Here is a 20,573-nt window from a genome sequence, read left to right as displayed (position 1 = left end):
CCATGGTCTCTGCTAAGAAGTGAAATGCCAGCCTTTGAGTTACAACTACTAACCACTCTTTCTTCACAAAGCAATTTGCCACTTCAAGAATTTCTGTTGCCTCTCAATAATGTTAATAGACTGATCCACAGATGTTGGGTGTCTGTAATGGTGAGCTGCAGACATGCTAGCAGGAATTGTGCCGTCCTCTTCACAGCAGATGCGGGGCTTCTGGATAGAGACCAACGTCAAGAGTACACTGCTGAGAGTGGACTGACAACCGTGGAGCTCCATATGATTCTTTGCCCACGTTAGCATCATTGCAGGTACAGAACAGAAGCTCAGTCTCCATGCTTGGAAATGTTGGCAGGGGGGAGGAACCTCTTTATTCAAGGTGGGGCCAGGCAGATGTGATGTGTGATGGTTCTGTGTATGTACACTGCGGTTCAGTTACTGTTGAAAGAGGAGAAAAAGCAACGTGATCCCTAGGCAACGGTCCATGACCGCGAGCCATGCTGAAAGTGCTTTCCAAGTCAAATGAGCATTTGCTTGGTGACTGTTTACCCAAGAATGCTGAGAGTCACCCTGCACTGAAGGCTCACTCTTCCCGCCACCACCGCTGTTGCACTCACCCCAATTAAGCACCATCTTGCCTCAGCCTTCCATTTAACTGCGTCTGACGGGCAAATAATGGTGCCTATCTCATTTGTGCCCGGAGCGCTTGATGTATTTCGGATTGCGTCCAGTGGCTCGCCTGTACAGCCGACCACAGGCTCTTGCTGCGCCTGTGTTTGCACAGCGTTAATGTATGTACACACATGAGGTCACCCCTGCACGCTGCAGTCAAATGAGTACCCAAGCAGAATGTACGGGGGATTTCTCTGTCGTCGTAGATTGTTAGCAGTCTGCTTGCAGACTCTAAATTCTGCCGTGATGACACATAAACCCTAGAAATGATTTCTGCAATGTGTTTAAACAAGTTATCAAATCACCCAGTTGAATTCTACTCTTCTGAGAGTGTATGAAGCAATTCTGGGAATCCCTGTCTTGAAGTGAGTCCGCTGAAAGATGTATATAGTTTTTTTCTAGAAAAACGTCAAGTTATATATGCAATTATATCGGGGATAAAAGTGGCTGCTATCTGTTTGCTTGTCAAAATGCTAGTAGTATTTTGAGTAATACCACTGGCTAACCATATAGAATGAAAGAATTGAAAACTGGCATTTACTAAAATGGATATTAAACAGGAAAGTCTTTCGGATTATCTCGGACAACAAGAGAACTTTGTCCTTTTTCTGTGAAAACTGTCATTTGGTTGACATTGTCTTGTACATCTCATTCCTCTAACCAGCATGTTCAACCACACCCAGCCCTGTTCAGCCTGTTCTGCCCATATGGACCAATGCTCAGTGACACTGACGTGCACATGTGGTATGTGAAAACAACACTTCCGGAACAGAGGAGTCCAGTCCAACACGATGGGTCAAAGGTACGAGTCGTGCAGTGAACACAAATACATGAATAGCTGAAAACATTAAATGTGATACAGCTTCACATTTGAGAAAAGAAGCTGAGCTTGTGAGTAATGCAACAAACGTAATACATACATCGTTAAAATTGTATATCCTGTAGTGTAATTTTAATGTCTTTTGTCATTTTAAAACCCTTGAGAGCTTAAAATAATGCACTGTTCCATAGCTTATTTGATTTTTTTAGACCAAATTAAAGTTTTGGGATAACATAAAAACCTAGAAAGTAAAGTTATAATCTTTAGAAACAAGAAACTTATACAGCTTTATGCTTAGTTGGACATATGGATTTCAATATTTGCAGTAATTCGCTGAACAGTATTTACAGTAATATTGCTGGTATTTAGGTCTTGTGGTTTTCCATCTAAGTATATACACATAATTATTAATTATTCTGTTTAGTACATCCTCCTACTTGATGGCACTTGTTCTGGATTTATTGTGATGGTCAGCATTAACAACAAGCGCAAGCTCTCAGAACTCTCCCCATCAGCGATTTGCAAATAGTTCTTTGTCAAGCATTACTTTAATAGGATACATTCAGTTTTTATTGTGCAACATTTGGATCTGTGCAGCTTTATAACCCATATAATGTAATTTTGACAGAGGAAATCAATGCTGGGTGTGCTATAATGTCTGTAGAATTGCCGTACCATGACAAATAATGTCGTTCTTGTTGGAATTGCACTTTGTTCAATGTACCTTACAGTGAAATAAATAAAAATGAGGCACTCTTGGATACACTTAAAAGAAGCTTTAAAAAGTGTTCTGTTAAACCAGCACTTTTTCAAAAACATAACCGACAAATGTGACAAAATGTTCAAATTTTAACACCCTGAAAAAAGCTAAAATACAAATTGACATGACCGTCATATTCTTTTTTATTAATTTAGTCTCATTTAGTAAGACTCATTGTAACAAAAAAACCTCGCAAAAAAATGCACACAAATAAAATATAAAAGCTTGCTAAGTCTATCATTTTTTTAATGGCCATATCACAGGACAAATGGACTGAAGTGGTCTTAGTGTTTTAGTCCCACCGTCTCCGAGTTCTGTTCCACTAGCTTTCTGTTTAAGAGCACAGAGATGTTCATCCACTGGGTGGACAAGAGTTTTCCCACTGGTTGCCAATCCATCAGGAGGAGAGCACAGTGTTGGTTTAGTGGGTCGAGGGGGACGCAGCACACATCATCGTATGATCTTTGTGTGCGGCTCTATAAATAATGTAGGAGAGGTGACATTGTGCTGAGATAGAACTCTCTCTTTCTCTTTCTCTGCCGCTGTCCACTCTCAGGGGTGAGGCGGGCAGTCAGAATGCTGAGGCCGTGACGGGGTGAATAGTCTCACGGGCGCCTGGAATGCCCTTGAAGGCCAGCGGTGCGGCAATGTCACAGCTGTGGGGAGAGAGGGCACTGCCACTGGCCGGCTGCCACGTGGGGCCGGTCACATAGCCCGGCGTGGTGGCGCTGTATCCCATGTAGGGTGACACTTGGGTGGGCGGGTGGTATGGAGGGATGCTGGGAGCTGTGACATAGCTGCTCACTGTGGGCAATCCATTCGGCGTCTGCACAGGAGACAGTGAGAACAAAGTGAAGAGGAAGCGCAAAGGGGTGGAGAGAGTGAGGTGAGACAGGAAGTGAAGTGAGAGAGGTGGAAAGGAAAACAAGCCAGTATATGTAGAGAAAAAGAAGGGGATAGAGTGTGTGTTTTTTTTTTTTTTTTTTTTTGGCAGATAGACAGTTCAGAACTTTAAGAATTCACCAAATTGCTTCAACAGAAAAAAGAAAAGCTGTGTTGTGGGTGGTCTGAGACTTTTGGAAATAGTTTCTGTAGAAGTAATTCCTTTTGTTTGACTGGTGTAGATTTATCCCACCTGTGCTACTGTCTTTACCCATTGCACCCCCTGCCTCCATCCCTCCCCCATCTGCACCTCCCCGGAGGTCCATCTTTCTGGAAGGGTTCTGGTGTTGGTCCATTGTTTGCCTGCTTATGCAGTTGTAGAATTTTATAAAGCCCATTTTTCACTTTCACGTGTTTTTTTCAGATAAAAGAAATGTCCACCCTTCAATACTTCCCTGATGTATCATATTTTCTAGTAAACCTTGAAAGTAATAACTCTTCATATGCACTTTAGTAAAAATGTATAGTACAATTTTATCCATGTTTGTGTTTTATTGGAGATGGAAAGTCCATCCCGGAATATCAGAATATACTGTTCTGTCAAAATCTGGTCACTTAATTGGCCTTCTTTAAGAATTACGTAGGTTTATGTTGAAATACCCTGTAAAATCGCGTCACTGTTTTCCTTGAAACGCATAATTTTCCAGAATTACAGATGAAAGAAGTCAGTTTTTTTCTGAAGCAATGAAAGCTGAAAATATATTTTTACTTTGTTTGCATCTCCTACTGTAAAGCTTTTTACGTCATAACAAGTGCAGATTTCTTGATTCCTAATTATACATGTGCAATAGGCATACGGTCTCATCTTTATCATGTGTTTAAAATAAACCTGTCACGCAAAAAAAAAAAAGCAGTATAAAAGAGTTGCACTGCAGAAACTAAGCCTCCCGTACGCACGCAGCCCGCGGAGACTCAAAAGCAGCGCTGTCGCACTCGCAGGTGACCGACAGCACAGGTACACGGCTCTTCCGCGCAGGTTAGCGGCACCTTCGTCCCGCTCCAGCAAAATTAGCGGGAAAATCTCGGATGAGGCTCGGAAAACAGTCCCTGAAATGGTGTTTAGTTAGAAAGATTAAAATCTACTGATCTATTAAAAAAAATAAAAAAGGAATTAACCTACAGTATTTACCTGGGTTAAAAACGACATCTTTATCATAATTATACATTAAAACCTGCAATAATATGCTTTTTTAACTGAATTTTATTTATTTATTTATTTGTTTTAAAAAGTTGTCGATTTAATGAAATCCTGACCGGAAAACTAGAAAATATAATGAATACTAAAATGAATTTGAATGTGAATGTCGTCCAGAAATATAGGGAGCATAATCGAGAAGACCTAATGTAAACCTGCACGGAATAAAAAATACTTGCAGTGTATTATAGATTGTTACATTTAAAAGAAATGTCCTTTTAAACGAGTAATTTATGGCGATATTCGTGGAATTATTGAATTCCTGTCGCCAACATTACTACTTCGATTTATAAATTACGTTTTCAGATGAATATTTATCTTTATTAATATATTAAATTAGTGTTTTATTAATTTACTGTAATGTGAAAATTCTACATGTCGTTATCCCATCGTTTACTGTGAACGAAACGTTGCAGAAAAATTTGCTGTCGATGGAAAAACCCGTTTTATTGACAAAGGTGAAAGTAAACCAAGCCCCCCGTTTCTATTATTTACCTTCATAGCAGGGTTACATCTGTAAGGTGTAAATCTTTACGCTGTTCCAGTGGGAATATGAAACATCTCGGCTTTACCGAGAGACCACAGTGTAAGTGACCTCATACACATGACTAATAGATGTAAAACCGTACGATTAAAAACCCTTTTTACAGCCTCTTTCTACACAGGTAGGGCTGCCCGTGTCGTCATTGGGTTTTCTATATTCCCCCCCAGTGGACTTAACAGTAATATTTCCAGTTATCATCAAACTCGTTTTATTTTTCTCATCTAGGAGTTTGAATCTGATTACAAATGTGACACACCGATTGTATTATACATTCATTTATACTGTAGCTTTATTTAATTACACTTTGCACATTATTTTAATGTCACATTCGTATATTTGTATCCTTAAATATAAAAATAATGTGTAATAATGTGATGTGTATTCATAACATTTTCAATGCACTATACCGATTCAGTTGTATATATTCAATTGTGTGTGTACATATTATATATATGAACTCGTGTTCTTTTTGCATCAGATTAAACCTTTTTCCGATTAGTACAATGATGGTGAAGACTATTTCATTAATATGGTATGTCATGGTATGCTATGGTATGATATGAGAAATTTTCCTTATAAATACTGTACTCCAATTTGCGTTCTGTAGTAATGAATTGGTGAAATATTAATTTTTCTATTTATGGTATGGTGTGTGTCAAAGCTAATGGTGTGCCTCAGACTGAAAAAGCGGGATAGGACGTTATTATTAGTCCATAATAAATAATAAACTTTCTGACATCCCGGTCGCTAAAGTGTGTCTGAACATTACAGGAGAGAAACGCTATTTTCTCTTCATTTTCTCTATTGTACATTTGCGTACGCAGGCGAAACTATCGAAAAAGCAACTGAAGCACCTTAATAATACCAGACTTGGAAAACTTCCATATTTACATTAGAATAGACGTTATATTTTCTCAAGTCTTTGCGGACTCTTATACAGTCTACCTTGCTGAAATTCCTAGCACTGTAAGCACGTGTGTTTCTATGACTTATTTCCTCCATAATTACCCGCATTTCACGGTGTACAAAATAAGAACTCTAGTCACAGAAACATTTTGCTCAAATAAACACAAAAGCATAATAAGGAGGCCGACGGCCGACGAGTTGCCAGCTGCGAACCGAATAGAGGAAACTCATTAACAACGTGGTTTAATTGCGAATCCAGAATAAGGATAATAAATCGTGGCAGCGGATTACATCCCGAGGGAGCAGAAGGAGAAACCAGCAGAAGGCAAAGAATGGAAATTGTCTCTGTGTGTGTGTGTGTGTGTGTGTGCGTGTGCGTGTGCGTGTGCGTGTGCACGTGCGCGTGTGCGTGTGCGTGTGTGTGTGTCTGTCCGAGTATGGGTGTATGCCCCGCGCGCGAGCGCATGCGGAAAATGTAACGCGATGTAACCCTTGCGATGCCTTTATTCGGGTAAAGATTCTGTTTTACTTCCAGCGATGAATATGGTCAACAAAATGTTTTTCACCTGCAATGGTAACGTATTAATAATATCAAACATACGGATTAATAATATCAGATGTTCAAGTCTATTTAGTTTGCTTCTTTGGGTATAGCCCTCTGGTGGTACTCGAAACGTACTTAAATAATCCAGTAATTAAAAATCAATAAATCTCAGATACACTCATTTTTTACCAGAAACATAGTTACAAGGAAAGCGTTTATTCCATAGTTGATTCGACTGGATAATTCGATTACCTAATTTTTAATTTATGACCGCAGATATCACAAAACTGAAAAAGAGTCCAGATAACGCCAATACTGCGCATCATTTTAATTCTGCACGTCATTCCTGTCAGCTGTCATTTCAGACTTTTAAAAAAAATGGTTATTTTTCCCTGCGATCACACTGACTGTAAATCTTAATAGCCTTTCTTTAAAAACTGATCGTGTAAAAACTGCGTCATTTAAACACTATTCAGAATCAGTTACCATTATAAGACTCTTTCTTTGTGTAAATTTCAGGGCACAAACTTACCAGCTCTCAAATTTTGTATCTTGTATGCACATGCAGAAAATCCGTGGTTTGCGAAACTATTTCTATAGTTGTAATTAACGCACATAAACATGCCTTAAAGTACGTTGTTACAGCCTACAGCTGTTTGCATTTGTTCATTTTAACGACTGTCAAAAACAAATATTGCATTTTCCCTGTATGTGTTGCAGCAGAAAATAATCGCCTTTTTTTTAATAAATTGTTATAAATGGTCCCACAGCAGTCAGCTGATTTTTCCATAACGCCTGACTGTTAAAGTTTGTATGACATGGAGTCCACGATTTAAAATTTGAATCATGTAAAAGGAAACAAAATAACAATCAACTCTAACGAGGCCTTTCATCACGTAATTTCCTGTAGATGTATAAATGTAATCCTTTTTACCAAATACGTTAATGCTTTCGGTTCAGTGGCAGAACTTGTCATGTTAATATTGAGGGTTGAACTGGTGCTGTTTTGAGTTTTGTCATACAGATGGAGAGCAGCGAAGTTTCCAGAAAGTCACTTAATAGTTCTTGTATTCTAATTCTCTCCTCGCGGATCACGCTTTCCAGGAACCCTTGCCAGGTTTGCGCTCGTGCCCTATTTGTCTAAACAAGGACGTTAACTAAAGTCTCATGAAGCCCGAGGCGCGGGAAATCAATAATAATTACGCTAAAGTTTAGCCTGATATTTCATGCTGATCCAAATTAATTCCTGTCATCACTGCGCCATGTGCAGGGAGCGACTGCAGGGAGCGACTGCAGGCCCCACTGCAACTGTCCAGGGAAAATGATGGCAACATTTGCGCGCATGATGTTGCCCCAGATGCTCCCGCTGACGCCGTTCAATAAAATGACGCGATCAGGTGACACACGTGATGACCGCGCGCCGGGTGCGTGTGCTCTCTCCCACCTGCAAACCTCACTTTAATTTCACCATAAATTTGTCGTCGCTATTCCTCTCGAATCGTAGCCGGAACATCAGCATGATGGTAGCGCAGGCTAAACTACCCCAGACTAGGTCCCTCATGGGTGCCTTTTTAAAACATGATTTTCAAAAGAGAGAGTCAGTGAGAACAGCGCACAAGACATGACTGTAAATGAAGGAGGTGTGTTCTTTTTACCTGTGTGTATTTTGCCTCGGGTTCTAAGTGGGCTTTATCCACGCCATTGACTAGTGCAGAGCTCGCTGGGGGGAAATTACTCCTGTTTATTGCGCTCCACTCTTCCAGTTTGGCACTGGGAAAGGACGGACTGTCACTAACTGGTGGCAAAACAGGGAAGAGACAGGGAAGAGTGGTGTCAGAGAGGGTAAGAGACGAGCACACCCACACCCCCGAGCCCACGCAGTAACTGGGTCCCCACTCTGCCCACAACGACGGGCTCGTTCCCGGCCGTGCACTTCGAATGTCCAAGATGGGCTGCTAAGGGGTCGTCTTTCTTCTTACTACTCTCCATGTTTACTCTTCCCGAGATTAGTAAACACAGACAGATTTAAGGACAAACAACTGCGGGAAGCTGAAGCTGAACCAATGCCCTAGTATTTAAAAACTTGAAAAGATTTTTTTTTTTTTTTTTTTTAAAAATCAGAAAATAAGAATCAGTTTATAATGGAAAATTATAGTCTAAGAGGATAGTGAGACATGATCCAGAACCTTCGCGCACTTATTGAGTAGCTCTGCTTTAAAGTATGAATTATGGCCATGTCCCTTAATTCCCTGTCGTAGCAACTCACTGGCCTCATTCTGTACAACACTTTTACAACATTCTTACTTTGTCTAATATGTTCGGACAGGTGCGCGTGTGTTTTTGTTCTTTAAACGTTTAATGGCTAACAGTTGAAATAATGTTTTTAGTTAGGTGTCCTACCAAAGGCCCTGTTCGCTGCGGATAAGATGCAGGACGTTAAGACATTTCAGAAAAGCATAAGCAACTGCGATGCTTTAAAATCTGACTGCGTTTACCATGTTTACTGCTTGCGCGGAGTATTACACAAGTTGATAAAATAAAATAAATATTGTGGACTGTAACCCCGCTGACGAGAACTGATTTAGCAAACCTATTCAATTGTTTAAAGCAAAGGAATGGTCGACAATCGTAATATATAATATTATTTAAGTACTGTTATCTGGTAAAAGTTTAAACATGTAGCGAAGATAAGTTATTTAAATTTCATATAATTTTTGTTACTTTTATCCCCAGTGAAATTAAAGTGAGGCAGTTTTACTCGAGTGTACGTACTAAATAAACCAATTTCTGACTTGAGAACGAGACTTTATGTCTCACTGTAATGTGGCCTGTCAAGTGTACTTTTTTGTTTTGCTCTTTGATAGAAATGCGCGTAATATAACGTAATTCATCTCAAGAACATGTCAAAGTTTTTCCATGTAAATCAATGACGACTGCAAATAACTGTTACAAAGAAATAAAAAAGTTGATCTTTCCAGTCTGCTGTAAATTACTGGCAAAAATGGACATTACGTATTAAAACAGCACAGCGGATATGATTATTATTGTTATTATTATTGTTGTTGTAGTTGTTGTAAGACTACAAAACTGCTGCTTAGGACAAGTAAAATGAAACCATTCCATGAAATGAATACGGACGAAAACTTGATTAAAACGAAGTGTTTCGTGGCTGTTGAAGTGACTGCGTTGCTAAGGGCTCTCACGTGGCACAGTGTGCGTTATATTTTATTCAGCTTTCAAAACCTGCCACAGAGACATCTGCTAATAATTTGGGGATGCATAAATTGTTTAGAAAGTTCCTCTTTGAGTACGCATTCCTTCCAGTGATTTCTTGTACTTCACCAATATCTGATGTTGCCTTTAAAAAAATTAAAAAAAAAAAAAAAAACATTGAAAAGAAGCGAAGAAGGCCTGTTGTTTAGGTGATGTGAGTTAAAGTGCAACATGAACGGCTGGGGGCTCTCAAGGCCTGCTCCCACAGGCCAGCATTGAACTCCCAGCATGAACTGGTCCTCTGAGCCAACAATAAGCTCATCAAGTGACGTAGAGGACCCACCACAATCTGAAAACGAGAATACTGTCGCGATACAAAGAATGCACGGGTGAGATTTTCTATAATACTCTACATCATGTTCTAAAAATCATGTGCAAATTCGCTGCAGTAACTAAGACGTGCGTTTCCTTCGTAACGAGAGAATAAAGGGAATCAGCCGCTCAAATGTAAATGTCTGGCTGTGAGAAATGGCAGCTTTGAACACCTCATTTTGATTTTTTAGTCCAGTCCCCCCCTCCGCCGCGTTTTTCCTTCGTTATCCAGCTAATATTCCACATCCGCTCCCTAATTATAACTTGCAAGCCCCGAAACCATCTGTTTTAATGTAGCTGTTTGAACTACAGTCGTGTTTTTTTTTTTTTTTTTTCCCAGCACCCGGCTTTCAATAACACGCAACATATAAAACATATTAATCTTCACAAGTCATTCCATTCAACATTCTTTACCTTCTTTGCCGCTACCCGCTGTCAGTCAGCTGCCATACGATGTGAAACAAAATTTTGTTATGAATTATAGTGTGCCTTTTTTTTTGTTATGGTACACATTCAACTTCAGCAATATATCGTATTACAAATATCGCATTTTAAATTGTTAGTATCATTATTATCGATGATGATAATGATGACACAGAAAGCAAAACCATGACTAAGCACCTAAATGAATGTCTTTCGTATTGTAATATGATAAACTGTCCATAACCGCGCACGTCTGTCTGTCAAAGCAGCTATGGGTCAGTGCGGAGAGGAAGCGTTTTGGGCTGAAGTCACGTGGTGACTCGGTGGTACAGGTGATGTGTACCGCGGCGGCCCTGCGCTGTCAACTGCACGAGCCGAGGTGACGAGGAAGGAAGCGGTTTGCTTACTTGGTTGCTCTGTTATGGAGCGAATGCCCAGGATGTCGGTGACGGAATGGGACGACGGCCATATCCTGTGCATTGCCATGTGTCCGGGAAGTGCAGGCATGCCGGGCGGAGTGGGCACCTTGGCCCCGCTAGCAGCGATCGGAGTCGGGTACGAGTAGATGTGGTTGTAGGGGATGGTGGCTTGAGGCGGAGGGTGAGGCGCCTGTTTGATCGACTCGTACTGGTTCTGCTGGGACAGATTCCCGATCTTGTTGCGAAGAATCCGACTTATGGAGCTCACGGAGGGCAGGTTGAATTTGTCGCACACCCCGTCGGCCAGAAGTCTGTCCCTGATCTCCCACGCGAAAATGCCAGGGTCCCTTTGCTTGTAAGTCCGTATGTGTTTGACGACGGTTGGGGTGGTAACCCTGGGCTTGCTGCCCCCGATGGCTCCCGGCAGTATGGAGCCCGTCTCGTTGTAGCGGGCCAGGATTTTGCTCACGCAGCCGTGGGAGACGCGGAGCTGCCGGCTGATGTCGCAGGGTCTGATGCCCAGCTGGGCCAGTTCCACAATTCGCAGGCGGATGGCGTTGGGAAGCGGCCTGCCGTTGACGAAAACCCCGCCGAGCTGGTTCACCTCCCCAAAGGCAGGTTCTGCAGTTCACACAAAAAAAGGCAGAAGAGAAGAAGGGCGAGTGAGAAAGAAGCGAACGGTCGATAGGTATCGATACCGCGGCATGTTGTTCCGGACCAAGGCAGCTCAAGCCTTATGCTTTCGTTTACTGTGTTAACCAAGGATGTGCGGCGGATTTTAGTAGTTTCACGCTAAACTTCTAAGCCTAAGGCTTAAGGTACGAAATAATGCTGGATGAGCAAAATCGAAATAATTCCGAGAAACATTTTGACAACACTTCCAGAGTGGGAGGGAGCCTTTGCGACAAAAAAAAAAAAAACTTTAGTGTCAGTCGATCATTTTCTCCAAGAGAACACAAAAAAACTAACGTCTAAATACTCCGAGAGAATACATTATAATAAGGGACGAACAGAAGTGTTAAATTACTGGGGAAAAAAACATACATCGTCGATCGAGCAGGAGGAGTTGGTGAATGAAAATGAAAATGTTCTGCAGTACACGGGGGAGCTCGCCGTGGTTTATGTGCAGAAACTGCTGGCGCTATTAATACTTCCATTAGAGAAAATACTGATTGGCTCAATATGAATGGCAAAGCCCTGAGGACAAGCTCGTTAGTGTAATCCTAACCCCGTAACCACCACTCAAGACTTACTCACCCATCGCGTTTATTCCACCAGCACCGATGAAAATGTTGGAGTTGCACCTTCTCCCGAGCTGCGAGTCCAGTTCTGCTTGTCTTCACGCTCCTGTCGAAGAAAAGAGAAAAGTGTCTCGTAATGCGGCAGCTTTAATGATAGGAGCCAGAGTGGAAATCGCGTTCTGTTTCCTTTCGCAAAGAAGACAGACTTACATTTCAGTTCTCTTCCACTATGGGCCGGACTTCCAACACGTTGTTTTTCGCATAAGGAAGCTGACCAATCGCGTTGAGGTTTCCCTCCTAGCTTCGTTTCTATTGGCTGGGGAGACGGACATGACAAGCAGTCACCGCTCTGGGGGCTTTTCCTGTGAACAGAAGCCCGATAAGCAGCAATGTATTAAAATATTTCGAGGCATAGGAATGGTAAGTTCATAAAAATATAACATTTTGTCGTCTCGTTTGATCGACGGAACTTTTTTAGATGTAATTAAGACAAATGTGAAAAGGCAAGTAATTTTAGTGTTGTGTCATATTGTGTCATGACTATTTTACTTCTTTTGATAAATAAAGAAACGAATCTGCAATCTGTTTTGTTTGCTTTATTATTGTAGGTGTATGCGACTGACGTAATTTCAAACAAATATACAGCAGAAGAAAGTTTCCTATTTTTGTGCCAGCTCTGTTAAGGCATACATTATTTTTTAATTACATATCAAATCTTGAGGCAAGTTTAGTAATAATGGATTTAATCACTTTTTGACTCTGCAAATAGAAGTTTCTTTTTTAATTAATAGAGTACATTTTTACAAGTTGCTATTTAAAATAAGAACGCAAAAATTCATATGTTTTGTGCGTAGGCTAGTTATGGATATTATCATAAATAATAGCAGGTTATATAAAAGTGAGTCAAATAATGAGTAGCCCTCTTTGGAAACGAGTGGTTTTGTTTGATATTTGTTTATTTTTGGCTTTTAACTCTTCCTCTACGCTCAACTGCTTATGTTGACAGATAAGAAAATATCCTAATAGATTTTGACTAATTAAGCCATTTTAGTTTTAGCTCATTAAACCGTTCACCACACTCATACCTGATGTAAATGTAATGTTTACTAATGTTAGTGTGTGAATAACATACGACTGCGAAACAAGAACTTTACGTTTGTTTTTGTCAGTTGTTTCTTTTACCTTATCTTCATGAAGCAGGTTTGTTTGAACATTTTTTAATTCACGAATGGACTCAAGTTTTGGGAGAACTATCAACTAGTCTAATGCAGTCAAAAATTCCTTCTTATTTAACAATTTCTTTAAATGTAAATCTATGCTACTTACTCACCTTAGGTAGGTTAGTAGGTATATAAGTAGGGCGGCTGTTCTGTTCGTGTTCATCCTGAGTTCGTATTGCAGATTTAATGCTTTCATATCTTATATGTGCTATTTGTTCCAGGTAATAATGACTTATATCAGGCACTAAGAGGGACATGATGATGAAACATCTTGTTGGCTGTGCGCTGATGTGTAGAAGCTCGTCTCAGGTGGGCCAGGACTATGGGCTCAAGTCTAGCGTTTCTTCCCCTGTTTCTTCGTCTTGGAAACCCAATAAATTATTCCGCGTGTCACCGACGTGTAGGTTTCCTGTTTATACTGCAGCGCGCGCTCGTCTCCGGTTCTTTCCCTTCGTCTCCGCGCTCTTCCTCCTCCTGTCCACGGAGAACTAACACTTCACTTCGCTTCACTTCACTTCACATGCCGGGTTTACCGCCCGGTTCCTAATAGGAGTACATGATAATCATGATGATTATATGTGGCTGTTTTTATCGTTTTCCTTCAATACTTTTGCTCGGATTTATTCTTGGCTGCTATGCGACTCTGTTTTTGTTAGTCTCTAGGACGATTTAATGCGATATTCCACTTGCCGTTGCGTCACACTTATCCTTTTAACAGTAACAACGAAGTATGGACCTGTTTCCATGATAGAGGTGCTGGCGGGACTGTTGTCTTGCAGTGTCAAGATTCTAGGTTCGGAATCCCGCTTCTACTCTTGATCTCTTGTTGTGCTTCTTCTTACCATAATCACTACAGTAAATACCCGACCGCATTATAAATGGGTCACCGACTGAATGCTTAGTGTATAAAATTCACATTGTAGATTGTGCTGGCCGAAGACGGCGGCTAAATAAACTTTTATAAAGGTCCCCCTAATAGTCAGGTGCATCACGACGCGACACTATTAGTTAGAAGTGCGAACTGTACACGCGTGTGTTAGAGAAACATCTTTCCACGCGCGTGTCTCCCTGTCCCCGGGGGGTAAAGGTTAACGATCATGAGTGTTTCATTGTGCTCAATGGATGTGGGGAGCGAAATAACAAGGTCACGGCCAAAAGAGCAGAGGTCTTTGTCGGGCCATTACTATCTTTGTTATACTTTTTTTTTTTTTTTTTTTTTTTTTAACACCGGATACTGTAACAGCCGCAGACTGTGTTTTTACCACTGTGTGTAGGTGGTCACAGTGCTACTCACCGTGCTGGTCGGGCTACTGTAACACTCCTCTGACCTGGATCCAACAGATCGCCCTCAGGTGCATCACACTTCAATCCATTGCCATTAAAAACTGCGGAATGAGAGACCAGTTGTGTGTATCGGCCATGGGATGATGATGAAGACTTGTGTCTAGCGGTACAGTCGTCCACATGGAATGATAAAGACAAGGATGAGAGCATAAAAAATGGTAATACCTTGACCAGGAGACCGCTGGAGATTGACCTTACACATAGCTAGTATTTTGTCTTGCTGTCATTTTAATTGCCTAAAGCATTTATATATATATATATATATATATATATATATATATACGCTGTTTTTTTTGCTGTGGTTACATTTTCAAATTTGCATATACAGAACGCACGGTACTCCCAAGAATAATATGCATTGCGAAAGCGTGTCGGTAAGTTTTTTTTTTTTTTTTTTTTTTCTCAGATTCCACCTTAAATCGTAATTGACGTAGATACTGTTATTTCACTGTAAGGACCAGACACAGTGGTCAACAGTATACCTTCATGATTAGGCTATTCGTCATAAAATATAACATTCAAAAATGGTAACATTATTTATGCCAGCTTTAGTTTTCGTTTCAAATATGTAAAGCTTGTATACTTATTGTTTTTAGTAAAATTATACATATTCATTTTCTTCGCCTTGAGTAGCTAGTATTTTTGTATTGCTATATTTTTATACCATTGTATCATACCTAGAGAGTATAATAATGAGTAATCTTAATTATTAATCAGTGAATACTGATTGTTCAAAATGTCAAGGTGCTTGACAAACAAACCTTTTAATCCGGACATGCAAAAAGGTTAATATTGGATAATAATCAACCGGATTAATTCTGAAATCTCGGTTTTGTATAAGGTTTAATTGGAGAAGGCAGTCTGTTGTTGAATAAATAGGAAATACCTATTTTACTGATGAATGTTAAAGTAATTTAGGTAAGCGGAGCAGGCAGGTTGACACTTTACACCACAGACTACATCTTAGGTCTTTATTTAAATATATATGGAAAGATGAAGGGACACACGTATCTCTGTTGGCGTATTGTTCATGTACTGATATAATTGTTGTTGTACATATCAGCATGGTATCTTCTCCAGGTACGTTTCATAACCTTAACACAAGGTCAGACTCGACATCGAAAGGTGGTGAATTTTAACGCCACGTTATTGTAGAATTAGCGCGTGCGCGTTTTCATTCGCGCTTCCGTTTTTTTCTCTGTTGCGGGAAAACTTGAACAACATTGAACGCGTCCGACTTCAGTATCAGCATCAAGCGAGCGAAGTGCCAGTACGGTGAAAAATTCCAGTAGTCAAATTCATGTGTTCCTAAATCGACCGATGTCCCCTCCTAATATCCAGAACTGCTTTTTATGGTTTGCTTAATAAGCGTATAACTTTTTTCAGTTGAAAGGTCTGTAGAAAATGATAAGTTTGACTCCAGCCAAGCCTAACAGTTTTATTCAACTATCTACATGATCCAGCTCCAGCTGTTCTCCTATCTTCTGTGTACTTGACTTTCTCCTTGGTTGAACAGTTTTTTCCTCTCTCTAGTTTCACTGCTTACTGAAGGCACAAATTGAAACCACTTGTAAGTGACAATTAAGGAAAGATTAGATAGAATGATGGCTGTATAAGTGTCATTCCTGAAGAGACCTCTTGTACAGCTAGATGATAATTAGGACGATGATGGCAACGCAGTGATGCGGAGGCATATTGATTTCATTGTCAAATGCCCGACTTGTCTGGGATACGTTCAAAATACATTTAATTAACTGAACCAGTTTAAATGATAATATATCTTCTTAACTGACGGTGGAGCTGATATATATTTATGAGCAATACAAATTTATTTATTTATGTACCCCTTTTAAATATGTATATAAAATCTTAAAACTAAACGACATTCTTCTTCTTATTATTATTATTATTATTATTATTATTGTTGTTGTTGTTGTTTGTTGTTGCATACATATCCAAGTTTTAATTGGTTGATTTTTTAAAAAAATTTCAAGTTATGTATCAAATTTTAGCAGATTTACGATTTACATAGAGTTTAGTATTTCCTAAAGGCGAGAAGGAACTGAAATTATTTTCAGAAATGCAAAAAGACTGTACTGAATAAATAACTCAGGGAGGAGGTTTTAGCAAAAACGCCCACACACAACTTCTTTTCCACCAAGTATTTGTAAATGTATTAATTTGTATAAGGATGGCTTATCGGTCCTGTCGCTCCGCAAAACTGGAGATCTTTTAGGAAGGCGATTGAAGGAAAGCGGCTCCAAAACGGCGCACAACTGTTTTCAGTGACAGGTGAGAGCGGCTCGTTCCTCCCAGCGCCTCGCGCCTGTGGTGCCTCGTGCCTGTGGTGCCTCGTGCCTGTGGCGCCCCCTACCGGCTGGAACGAGGTACTTCGTACTCGTTCGGTGCGGTTGGGGGAAACCCGTCAGAAAACGTTTCATGTACGTGTTGATTCGTGTGAGGAACGTTAAATTAAAGTACACGCTGGATGCACAAAAAGTACATTGACTCATATGCAGTGATATTTCAGTACTGCGCGTGAAACGATGTTACACTGTATTCAGAGAGCTCTTACATTGCAAGTCACATGTGATCCGCGCGCTGCACACATCACGTACTATTTTGGAATGTGTTCCCAGAGCCTCTGAGGCCTCATCCATCTTCAAACACTATGATAATAAGACAGATTCTTTAGATATTACTTGTACATGAAATTCAGCACTTCACTGTCACCCGTCACCTTATTATGTATGATGTCTAGTTGGTATGAAAATACCAAATATTCTGCTCTAAAAAAAAATCACACCGGTGACTTTTTGTCAACTCCTTCTGTTTCTAAACATCCAATGAAGAAGTGTGTCGAAGTCTCTGCAAAAATCGACAAGTCAGGTGTTCAGCTTTCTGTTACAGTACGAGCTGCATCTGCATTCATAATTACAGTTAATAAACTTTAGTTATGCATTACTGCTTTTGTATCGATGCTGCTATAATGTATAATACACTGCGTCTGATTTAGAAATGAGCTCTTCTTGAAATCTGGCGCTTTGTGGAATTCGTAACTTGTGTGGAATAATTTCATGAATATAGTAACTTAATTGTCAAGAATTTTGCATAGTCCTGTTTGCTTTCTCGTTTGGAAGGCACGGTGTAATATCAGAATTTTACAGGAACAGATGCTGAGTATATTATTATTATTATTATTATTATTATTATTATTATTATTATTATTATCGTCACTGTCATAATTGTTCGTGCTGCTGACAAACAGAGGCCTTAAGCATATTTAATAACCAGAAGAAAAGAAAGATTATGCCGGATTTATTAGTCACCTGTGTTTTTGTGGTTTTGCTTTCTCAGATTTCTCATCAGTGCACTGTCACTGTGTGTCACACTTCGAACATCATCATGTCATCATGTCATCCGACCTCCGGCACTTCATAATTAACTGTTTTATTCAAATACTGATCACTTCATGGAAGCACTGAAGCGACACATTTGCACATAAAATAAACACGAAATGTGTGTGACAGACGCCGTTTTCTCTGCACCCATAGCCTATAGGAGGAGGAGAGCAGCTGCCGAGTGTGTTTTCCTGCTGCTGGACTCTGACGGACTCGGTCCGCGCGCCGCACCGCGCGCTCCGTTCCTTATTGCGCAACAATCAGCCCTTTATTGAAATCTTTCCATTTTGTGTTCTCAGCTGTTCTTAACATGACATGTATGTCAGTCATCCGTTAAGTTACAACCTGGTCATTAATGATCATTTGTTCCCTTCTCTAAAATCCGAGGTGTAGCCAAGAGGGCGGCCGCGCGCGGTAGCGCCGTGTACCGGACACACTTCAGCGACACCACGCGTGTTCACCGGACACACATCTCCGTTCGCCTGCGACGTTTGCATCTCCATGCAGAATTCCAGGATTCTTTTAAGGAAGTTCATCTCAGTGTTTGGGTGTTTTCTACTGACAACTGCCACGATATGTCCTCAAACGAGAGCTTTAAGACATAAATACAGGCAGCCTGTAGTTTCCTGTTGGTTTGTTTCACTTTGCTGCTTAACCCTATAACAAAGTCGATAAAATATTATAATTTAACCATAAAACTGTATATATAGGTTTTTTAACCTGAAAAATAAAATAAGAAATATTTGCGGTTATATTTGTGTCTGATTTATTTTGTATTAAGGCTTTTCAGAGGCTGAAATGCCGCTCTTTCATTAAATAGAAATCTTAGCAATAATAATAAAGCTGAGCACTAAGTCAATAATAAAAATGAATGAGCGGAATGGGTCAGTCGAAAAATGTTTCGAATTGTTTCTCACAGAGGGACTCGGATGATGTGTGATTCCATTCCAGTTGGCAGAATGGAAATTAGTATTATTATTATTTTCATATAGCTTTGTCCAAAGCAATGACAGTTTTTTACAATCAATACAATGTCAGCAGGTTAACTAAGAGCAGATACCGATAGTACGAATAATTGTTACTTATCTCTTTCCCTTGTTATTTATTACGCTTTTGTTACTTAACGAGGGCATTAGTGGAAATTTGACAATACTAATTTCAAGTAAAGTAAAGGGGAATATAAATTTAAGTTTAGTAATATAAATTTAAGTTTATAAATTTAAGTAAAGGGGAATATAAATCATAAACACTTAAGTAGCCTTTTAATTACGATTTTATTAAGCTTCTTTGCCCACATTTTAGCGAAATTTAATTTCTTTTTGTTAAAATTATATATATTTTTTTAAATCCGGTACCTCAGCGATCGGCGCTTTTTCAGTTGTTTTTTTAAAAAAAAAAAAAAACGTATAAGTGAGTATTGCACTATATTTAGTGCAGACAACTGAAAACAGTATTCTGCTGTAAGAATTAAAACAAAAAACAAGGAATGTAATAAAGTGCAGACTCGAAACTGAACTGCGACTGCGCGTCTCCTACCCGGTGGAAACGTGCTACTTTAACTGCGGATCACTTTCAGTTTACTTCGGAAACGTCCCTTTTTTCTTGAGATGAAGGATTCCTGGATCGCAGTGATGGAGCTCATGATGCAGCGTCTTCAGGGATGCTCTCCTGTAGCTCATAAAAATGGTCCCCCCCCCCTCCCCCACCCGCATCTCCATTACTGAGTCTCGTTCCCTGAGCCGCTGGTACACGATATAAATCCGGTGGCTCAACATTCCTTGGGGAGGCACATGACATGTGTGTCCTCATCTGGTGTCACATGAAGGTCCTTCCTACATACGTGTCGTTCTCACCCTTCTCCAGTGCAGCAGCATCCTGGACACAAATCTATCTTCCTCAAGATTTCCAGTCATTTGCAAAGGAGGCACATTTTCACACAATTTTATTCTATCAAAGTCTTCCCCGGCTATAAGAGCACTTCTCACTCTTTACCCAAGTTTCTCTGCAGTAGGAGCATATTAAACCCTTATTATTGACATATTAGTTAGTAATATTAATAACATACAGAAGTACAGCACTTGAGCGAGCTCCTTGATGGTGAGTTCTACTTTGACTCTGTTTTAAAGTAATTGTTCTCTTCGCTACAAGACTCCGTGAAATGACTTGATTCGGAGGAGACTGATACAAACCCGAACTCTATGAGCGCCATAAGCGCCGCTTCACTTGACGCGCGTGTCAAGGTTGTAACCTATGACTTTATTCCTCTGTAATGAGGAAGAACTCGGCTTAACGACCTTCACTTCGCCGTTTCTCACGACTCTGCGCGTATTTTCACGTCAGGAGGACAAAAACATACACGTTTAGTTTACATGAGGCTCCGGCATCCATCACACTGACAGCTCTTAGTGCTGCCAGTCATTAGTATTAAGTGTTATTAAATGACAGTTGTTGGTCACCTGGCATTCATTAGTATTAAATATAACATTCCCCGGTTCTCCTCAGTCAAACCATGAAACGCCCAAGTAATGTGAATCCCAGTGCCCTTTATAGCGGTGCCAATATT

The 20,573-nt window shown here is 40.1% G+C and overlaps 1 protein-coding gene across 2 annotated transcripts; it reads right to left on the bottom strand.

Moving 5' to 3' along the window:
* Positions 1-1,850: 1,850 nt before the first annotated feature.
* pax9 (paired box 9) lies at positions 1,851-12,234 on the bottom strand. 2 transcript variants are annotated; one of them, XM_018756165.1, is made up of 4 exons: positions 12,062-12,234; positions 10,793-11,425; positions 8,033-8,172; positions 1,851-3,072 (listed from the first exon to the last, which is right to left on the bottom strand). In XM_018756165.1, the coding sequence occupies exons 1-4, from the start codon at positions 12,063-12,065 to the stop codon at positions 2,818-2,820; spliced, it is 1,032 nt and encodes a 343-aa protein (XP_018611681.1). In that variant the 5' UTR covers positions 12,066-12,234; the 3' UTR covers positions 1,851-2,817. The 2 variants fall into 2 exon arrangements, with proteins under 2 accessions (XP_018611681.1, XP_018611759.1); XM_018756243.1 differs by lacking the exon at positions 8,033-8,172 and having other exon boundaries at positions 2,806-3,072.
* Between the last annotated feature and the right edge of the window lie 8,339 nt (positions 12,235-20,573).

The sequence above is a fragment of the Scleropages formosus genome, chromosome 15 (assembly GCF_900964775.1).
Source record: "Scleropages formosus chromosome 15, fSclFor1.1, whole genome shotgun sequence".
NCBI classification, from domain to species: domain Eukaryota; kingdom Metazoa; phylum Chordata; class Actinopteri; order Osteoglossiformes; family Osteoglossidae; genus Scleropages; species Scleropages formosus.
The sequence above is the reverse complement of the archived record's forward strand: the minus strand, read 5'-3'. Positions and strand labels throughout refer to the sequence as shown.